The 8,910-nt window shown below is 46.6% G+C and overlaps 1 protein-coding gene and 1 long non-coding RNA gene across 2 annotated transcripts; one reads left to right on the forward strand and one right to left on the reverse strand.

Annotated features, from left to right (window-relative positions):
• Positions 1–4,729: 4,729 nt before the first annotated feature.
• Positions 4,730–6,676, reverse strand: LOC127300571 (uncharacterized). The gene is made up of 2 exons (XR_011745236.1): positions 6,343–6,676; positions 4,730–5,060 (listed from the first exon to the last, which is right to left on the reverse strand). It is a non-coding gene; the product is annotated as an uncharacterized lncRNA (long non-coding RNA).
• Positions 6,677–6,679: 3 nt separating this feature from the next.
• On the forward strand, positions 6,680–8,439 carry LOC139831057 (uncharacterized). The gene has a single exon (XM_071820159.1). It carries the CDS (start codon positions 6,883–6,885, stop codon positions 8,422–8,424), a length of 1,542 nt encoding a protein of 513 aa, XP_071676260.1. The 5' UTR covers positions 6,680–6,882; the 3' UTR covers positions 8,425–8,439.
• The last annotated feature ends 471 nt before the right edge of the window (positions 8,440–8,910 follow it).

Here is an 8,910-nt window from a genome sequence, read left to right on the forward strand (position 1 = left end):
GAGTGAACTTCAGATCAAGCGGAGACAATACACGTAGTACTGAGAAGACACAAATAATCTAAGAACCTATAATCAGTCTAGAAAATTGAACTTTACATAGCACTCTTCCGTAACATGGTGAACACAAATTGTTGGAGTCTCCCTCTCATTGTTTGAATGTAACAGGCATGAACAATTAGTTTTGCAGGGCAAAATGATCCACAACAATTATGAAGCAATTTAATGCTTGAGTAAGGGGCCAATGAAATAGGGAAATAATATTTTGAAATATGAGAAGCAAGTGTTGCTGATATATGTAGATAGTCTAAAAGTGATCTATCTATCCTTCACCTGATATTAGTTAACATATGTTTGGTATCAAGGTATCTTGCCTTGACAATAAAGCTAAGACAAACATAAAATCTGTAGCACAATGCTTAGTTCCAAATAAAACAAGAAATAGGAATTGGCTACGACATGCCCATGAAGATGATGTGACTGTTCTTGATGGACACAAGCTATCAGATAGTGAGAAAAGGCCAAATAATGAAATGGGGAAATAATATTTTTAAATATGAGAAGCAAGTGTTGCTGATATATGTAGATAGTCTAGAGGTAATCTATCTATCCTTCACGATATCAGTTAACATATGTTTGGTAGCAAAATTTGTATCTTGCCTTGACAATAAAGCTAAGACAAACATAAAATCACAATGCTTAGTTGCAAATAAAGAAAGAAATAGAAATTGCCTATGACATGACCATGAAGACGATGTGACTGTTCTTGATGGACACAAGCTAGCAGAGATAGTGAGAAAAGGCCAAATATGAAATGTACGATGCCATTTCTTTGGATCTAAGCACTTAACTTCCCACACAATAAAGCTAAGAAAACTGGTTGCCTTTGTGCACCTAGGAAGTTGTTTCAGCAACACAAATACGTGGAAAAAAAGAGTAGAGCTCAATCAGGAAAGTACAGAAGTCAGTCAAGGAAGTGGTATCTTCACCAAATATACCAAATTATGTCTTAACATTTTTCGTTTGCTTTGCTGCTTGTTGGCTACAAAGAAAGTATAATTTCACGAAGTGCAAACTTTTGTTCCTCTGTACTATCTGATTTTATGAAGAACCACTAAACATTAAATATTATAACAATGAAGTGGTACCATGATCTACGAAAGAGCTTCGTCCATGTGCACCTGAACATTTAACTATGGCAACAGGACTGTGCAATATCATATATATTACCTTGGGTCTGTTGTTGTAGTTGGAAACCAACATGTAGGAGCATGGAGAACTTTTCTTCGAACATCTTTCCATGTTAATTAGTTGCCTCACCACACGGCCGAATAGAGTCCTTCCATTTGATGCTTCACAAAAAATACCAGCCACCTAAAAAAGGATATACCAGATTAGTTTAGTATAGAACAACAGTTACCTATTTTGATGCATTGACGTGTGATCAAACCGTATGACATATGGAAATTGGCTTTCTAACAAACTTATATCACCTACAGAATGAGAAATAGACAAAGATCGATGAATTTATCGAAGGGTAGCTCACCTCGCAAGATATTGTTTCTCTGCAAAAGAGCTTGACGAAAAACCCAACAGCTGGATGAAGCTCATGTTTGGCCCGCAGAAATACCACCTCGGAGATGTCTTCTTGGCCTGAAAAGAAAAAGGAACAGCTGCTGATCAAACCTGAACCTTACTACCAAATTTCCATCAAAATGCGAGAAAACAAATCCAGAGTTGTACATCAGGAGATGAAAATGCTATCGACCTTGAACATGACATGGCGCTAGCTGTTGTTCACCACCATGAGATTGCAATAGCACGTCCTATCCAGGTCAACTATGCGTAAGCATTTGACACACAGGAAAACGACGCAAGTTCAGTTAACCACTTTGTTTGCAGAAGATTGAAGGAAATCTTAGGAACTCTTTGGTACTTACTTACAGGATGGTGAGGTCGTCAAAGTAAACCAAGATCAGTGTCTTGCCTCCCCAAATTGCGACGGCTGTCACCACATACGGAGAAGAAGCCAGTATATGCATCAATCGCTGCACCAGGAGAGACAAAGAGATGAGTCAAACAACACATCATTAATTGTATAGTAGAATTTGGCAGCTACTTTTCGCTTAATTGATTTCCCTGTCTAAACTTTAATATCTCTATGGAGTATCTACATGAGTATTTACCAATTGCGTATCCATCCCTGCAAGTATGCAACTAAACTCCGCGCACAAACACATTTGAGTATGTCACGAGGGTGACAACCTGATGCATCAAACCTATATTTCGGTGTGGCATATACAAATCACGCAAAGCATTAGCGAAATCTGTGATCAAGCATATACTTACTGATGATATAGTAACCATTCAATTATATAATCAAATATCGGCATGCTCTACATCCTTCCCCAACGCAATCCATGGTCGCTGGCTCACTGCGGCCGCACTACATGGTCGCTGGCTTGCTGCCGCCGCGGCCAACAACTCAGGCCTGCGGTCATGCGCCACCACGAGTCGTTTCAAAGATTGAAGAGGAGATAAGGTAGATCGATCCACCTACCTCCATGCCGTTGTCCCATACCATTGAGTCGCCTCTGCTCGAGCCCGCTCATGGTCTTGAGCCGGCGCGGGAGGAGCGTCTCGTCGGGCAGAGGTACGGCCCTTGAACCCTCGATGTGGCGCGCTCGTAGCCCGTCGCCGCTAAACGTGGGAGGGACGGCTTGGCAGACCAGAGGTTCAGCGACCTTATCCCTCTCCATATGCTCCGCGAACGAAACATCGCCGCCTTCGCCATGATTCTAGCCATCTTCGACCTCGGCACAACAACATGTCGGCCTCCTCCGCCAAATCCCCGCTGCCGCGACACCGTTCCCCTCTTGTTTATGACACCCGAGGCAACCCTAGTCGCCACGGATACTCCCGCGACGTGCTCGTCGGTGGCGGCCTCGCGGGGCCTCCCACGACGCGCCTCCTCCCGCTGATCTCATGCCTCCCATGGCGATTTAGAGGGAGAGAGAGGCGCCGGAGCCGCAGCGCCGTGCGGCAGCTCTGGGCGTGGCCAGGGAGGGAGAGCAGGGATCCCGGCCCTGGGGCGGCAAGGATGTGAGGGAGAGGAGGGGGGGGGGGGGGGGGGGAGGGCGTCGGTCGGCAAGGAGAGATGGAGAGGGGTTGGGGGCGGTGAGGCGCTGGTCGGCCTCAATAACCAGCAGGGATTGGGATTATTCACCGTGCAAATCTGAGCACCGCTTTGACTCCTTTTGCCAATGCTACAGCCACACATGAAAGCAGTAAAACAACCCACCGCCCAAGTAGTACAAAGAAAGGCAAAGAGGTAAAGTCCTGCAGAACACCAAAAGTGTACACAGAAGAATAACGCGAGATATCAACCCAATTAGTATAACACGTGTCAGCATGGTAAATAGGCACAAAAATAACCCAAAATTCTGAGAAAAAAGGAAGTTGATCGCTCTTAGTATAGTAGTTATTCTATGTGGATATCCTAACCGGTACGTCAATCCCTACACTCCGCGTCGATTAAATTTGATCGGAGGTAGTAGTTATGTTGTGCAGTGAAGAAAAAAGTTGAAGTATTGTTTTTAGGTTGTAGTTATGTTCGATGTGAATTTGGACTTTGGGGAGAAATTTTGATAATGTTGATGTTTTTCGACCAAAAGTTTGTTGTTCCACTCCGATGCAACGCACGGGCATTTTTCCTAGTAACACAAATACAAATTCAATCAGAGTCTATTTAGATCTACAAGTGTAATGACTAGGATGATAATAAAGTAGAGAATGGAGGCCCTTCGGTAGGGATCATAAAATTTTAGGCTTTTTACTGATAGGGTTCACGCGTCTATAAACTTCAGCTTGGACCTTCGATTACATCACAAACTAGGCTGACCATAGATAGGAGCATGGACGATGGACAGAAGAATATCATAGCAGCATGCTACACCTTCCGCAAGTTCGGTCTGCCACGTGCCCCGCACAGGCCCTAGGCCATTCGACTTGGTGAAACAGAAGTAAACCACGATCTCTGTTTGTTTATTTCAGCCCCATATTCTCCACCGAGTTGAGTTTTTCTTTGTGAAGAACCCTACCTCGATGACGTTGTGCTTTAGGCGCTGCAACGCCGCCGCTGTCCCAACAATCGAGGCTGGAGGTCACTCGATTGCACGAGTCGGTTTCGCTGATGGTGTAGGTGTCACGCCTTAGGCCTTTGGCTAAGACGGACATGGACTCGAACGACCTCAGGTTCAACCTGTAGTTGTCATAGGGATAAGTAATGTGTGAGTGGGTGGCCCTGGTGTATGCACCGAGTGGGACCCGTTGCCAGTGAGAGACCGCTGTGATAAAGTGTGGACCAAACGGAAGGAAGGGTATCGTGTGTAAACAGAATTCTGAATCGCATCCTAAGCTGCTCCTCTCATCCCCAAATCCAGTTCATCTAAATCTCACCCCAATTGCTGTCTATTTTCCATCCAATTTCTCGTAAGATCCCTCAGGCCTTGTTTGGTGCCAGTGTTTTAGTGAGTTTTGAGGGGGGTTTTGAGGGGTGTTTTGGGTGAAAACAACCACCACCCAAAACACTACCCAAAACACTACAAAACCCCTATCTTCCAAAACACTTGTCAAAACACTTGTTTGGCACACTTGTTTTACAAACCAGTGTATTCAAGTGTATTCAACACAAATAGATAAAAATTCGATCTTTTTTTTACAGTTTAAACTATATTTGTATCGCAAATAAAAATATGATCTTTAGCACACTACAAGATCATATCTCGCAATCAATACATAAATATGCATTACAGCAACAATAGCATCTGTTCATCACAGCTACAACCATGGTACAGTTAGCTCATAGCCTCAGATTTCATAGTCCATTTTTGGGAGACATGAAACAAATAGAGAAATTCGAAGTGGATAGGCACATGGTTCTGAGCGAAGTACTGAAACTACAAGATGTTGAATAAGGCACCAACTCAGCCCGGGAGAGTCCTCTTAAAAACATGCTTGTTCCCTTCAATATTACAAGAAAATCAGTCCAAGCAACTTGTTTCCTGCCAGGAAACAAGATGTAAACCATCAAATACTAATATACAACCACATGCATTAGCTAGTTGTTTCATGGCCACGAGCCGCGCGCGGCGCTAGAGTCCAGGCGGGTGCAGATGCTAGCTTCAGAATTCAGACGCCAATTGAAGGCATCCTAAGAGCAATAGCTGACCTAATGAACATGGCTAATATCTTCACTCAAAATGGCCCCACTCTTTCAGATGATACCTTACAACGGCATTTTGATTGATAGCAAAAGAATCAATCATCTTCATCTATGCAATTCGTTATGTAAACATAACGTTTATTCATGAGATGGTGATAACATAATCTGCATTGTTTTAAATTTTATCCTCCAAACATGTTAGTATTTTCAGCCCCTGATTCATAGTTGATATATCCTGATGTATGAGTTTCTTGAGAAAGATTACTCGCACACTCAAGCCGGTGCTTAAATTAATATAGTGAGACATCTACAGCGAGATGTGCGTATTTGGCTGAAAATTTCCTTTCAGATTATTTGAACTAAACAGGAGCTAGCAAGACAAATTTTGCTCCAGGCCAATAATTTCCACCAAACAGAGAATAGGCAAGACCTAAACATCATTTGCACCAAACACAGAGCTGAAACCAAAAGGCTGGAACCTCACACACAAGTCTCCGGACTTACAAGACTGGCAATCTCATACGTATTAGATCCTGACGCCTACTTTTGTCATTGCCATTTTGAACGTTTTGTGGATTCTACAGTGCGGATACCTTTCGGTTAAGAAATAATAAAAAAAAGAACACTATCCATGTGTATAGCCCACTGTATTGCATCTTCAGTTAAGACACCCTAAATTCTAGAGAACCAGATAAATAGGAGTGCAATTCCAATCCTCACACTTACTCGACCGCATCATCCCCATCGACTAACAATGATCAACATTCAGTTAGCACGAACAAGTTACAGATCCAGCCAGCGTCCAAGAAACCCAAAAATAAAAACGAGAGCATGATGGGGAGGACTCACTGGATGGAGCTGTCCAATACGAGGAAGAGAGCCCCATCCGGGAGGGAGCTCCGCCCGACAATGCCTAATCTAGGAAGGGCAGCGTGGCCCCTGGTGCTCCTCTAGTCACTACCGATGCACAGAGAACTGGATGCCACCCGAGCTGGCCGGACGACGCGTGAGACGCCCCTCGTCGACCGCCATCCCGGCGGATCTTGGAGCGGCGGATCTGAGAGGGGTTGGCTATGGGCGCCAGGTTGGGGGCGGTGAGGTCGAGAGGAGAGAGTAGGTACCTGAGAGGGGGAAGCGTCGGCGGCGTGGTCTTGGAGCGTGGAGGGAGCTTCGGCGGCGGCGTGGTCTTGGAGCGGCGACCGGCGTCGTCTTCCTCCCGCTCGCCCACGTCGCCCTCTCGCCGCCACGCAGAAACGCGAGGGGTGGCTCGCGTTTTCGTTCCACCCCAGCCCGACGGGTTTCGGCCGGTTTCGTCGGGCCTAAACGGGCCGAAACCGGCCTCCCGAACAGACCAGACGCGTTTTGAGGTGTTTTGGGGTGTTTTCATCGAGCCCGAAAAAAACACCCTAAAACCGGCCCAAACACTGCTAAAAACACTGGCACCGAATTGGGCCTTAGGAGTCTTACAATTGGTATCCAGAGCCTAGATTCCGCTCGCTGCACTCGAAATTCTCCTTCCAAAACCGTAACATCCACCGCGAAGGGTGTTGTTGACTTCGGTCGATCGGCGCAAAATCCCGAGCGGGGTTGGATTTGGATCGGAGTGTAGTGCGACGGCGCCATCAAAGCCTTCCGCGCAAACGCGCTTTGTCCTAGAAGCCATGGGGGAGAACATGGAGCAGATTCAGGCATCCCTCAGCAATTTGATGTCCCGGATGGAGGCCATGAACGTCCAGATGGGAAATCTGGGCAAGCAGCTTGAAATCACTCAGGAGATCGTGGATGAGGTGAGGAAGAAGCAGGCGGAAGTCGTGCCAACGCAGCCCACCCCCGTCGGGCCGAAGGATCCCGGGCCATCAGCAAACATGACGAGGCAATCAGGTATGCCACGCCTCACCAACAACGGACAACCGATTCTCACTTCGCTGGTTTCTGGAGCACTAGAGTCGTCCCAAACTTTTGTCACCGCACCCAATTCGCCATCCCAGAACCATGAACACTATGTCAAAATGCCCAAGCATGATTTTCCAAAATTTGGGGGCACCAATCCCCGTTTGTGGTTGGACCTCTGTGATACATACTTCCAAATGTACCAGGTTCCTCGGTATCAGTGGGTTTGCACCGCAGTTCTGTATCTGGAAGGACATGCAGCACTCTGGTGGCACGCGTTCAAGCGACGTTGTGCCACTGTGGATTGGGGAGCATTTGCATCTGCAGTCACAATAGAATTCGGCACAGAAGAGTTTGATACGCAGATGGCCAAGCTATTGCAGATGCGCCAAATTGGCACTATTATGGAATATCGAATGACTTTTGAAGCCTGCATGTATCACCTACTTTCCTTGGATGAGACCCTGAACAACAAATTTTTTGTGGCGCAATTCGTGCTTGGTCTGAAGGATGAACTGCGGACAGCGGTGCGTCTGCAAGCACCCAGCAGTGTCACTCGGGCAGTGGCATTAGCCCGAATCCAGGAGGAGGAGCTAGAGAATCATCGGCCACGTGGGCGTCCCATGGCAGGGCACAAGTTGCCTCCACCTGCACCAGTACCAGCCATTCAGCAAGGACCTCAGCGTCAGGATTGGCCAAAGCGTGCCGGCAACGACGACTACAACAGGGAGCGTCAGCTTCGCGATTTTCGTCGTGCCAACAACCTATGTTTACGTTGCGGTGAAAAATTTGGAAGAGACCACCAATGTAAGAAGCCTCTGCAACTTCTTACAATCCAGGTTGGAGAACATGGTGAGATTTTCACAGAGGATACAGTCCAAGCCCTAGAGCTTCTTGAAGAACCAGCAGCTCCACAACGTGAATGCCACCTGATGTTCTCGCAGCATGCAGAAGCAGGATCAGAAGGATCCGGCACTATGAAATTTCGCACACTTGTGGGCAATCAAGTCTGTCTCATTCTAGTCGACTCCGGTAGCTCGACAAGCTTTGTTAATGCAAATTTTGTGGCAAGAGCTGCTCTTCCGACAGTACAAGTGCAGCCAGTTTCAGTTAAAGTAGCAAATGGAGAATTAATGCAATCCAACACACAAGTTTCTCAGTTGGCATGGTGGATGCAAGGTCACACATTCTATACGGATATGCGAGTGCTACCATTGGGGGCTTATGATGCAGTGCTTGGTATGGATTGGCTAGAGAGCCATAGTCCAATGGGTGATTGCTCCGGTGTCCCCCCCTCAGCTCCATGGTTATGAGAAACTGGAGCTGCTCCACCTTTTCTTGTTTTGATCCGTGGAGTTGCTCCACCTTTTAGTATAAATACGTGTAGTTGCTTCAACTTTTGGTACAAATACGTGAAGTTAGTTCCCCATAACACAAAAACATGGATTGGTTGTTTATTTACGTCCCACTGTCACCGATAAGTAACCAAAACGTTACACACGTTTTATCTTTCTCCCCTCCTCTCTCGGTCATGTTTTAATGCCTAGACTCTTCCCCGATTTGACTTCACCGTACGTGATTCACTCCTGCCACCACCGGATCGAGGCCGCCGGCGAACGAATCAAGTTACCTTCAGCCGGAGTCAAACTTGTCTGAATTATTCTTGCTGCCGCGCAAATCGAGTTGTAGCTTGTTGCCGCCGCTGCCAGAAACTTGTTGTGGCCGCCTCAACCAACTTCTTCATGGGTGAGGCGGCGATGAGACGTAGTGGCGGCGACAGCAAATCTTGGCGGTGGCGG

Source organism: Lolium perenne, chromosome 5, assembly GCF_019359855.2.
Source record: "Lolium perenne isolate Kyuss_39 chromosome 5, Kyuss_2.0, whole genome shotgun sequence".
Classification (NCBI taxonomy): Eukaryota; Viridiplantae; Streptophyta; class Magnoliopsida; order Poales; family Poaceae; genus Lolium; species Lolium perenne.

Coding starts and splice junctions, on each gene's coding strand:
- LOC139831057 (XM_071820159.1), top strand. CDS start 6,883: ATGGGGGAGAACATGGAGCAGATTCAGGCATCCCTCAGCAATTTGATG.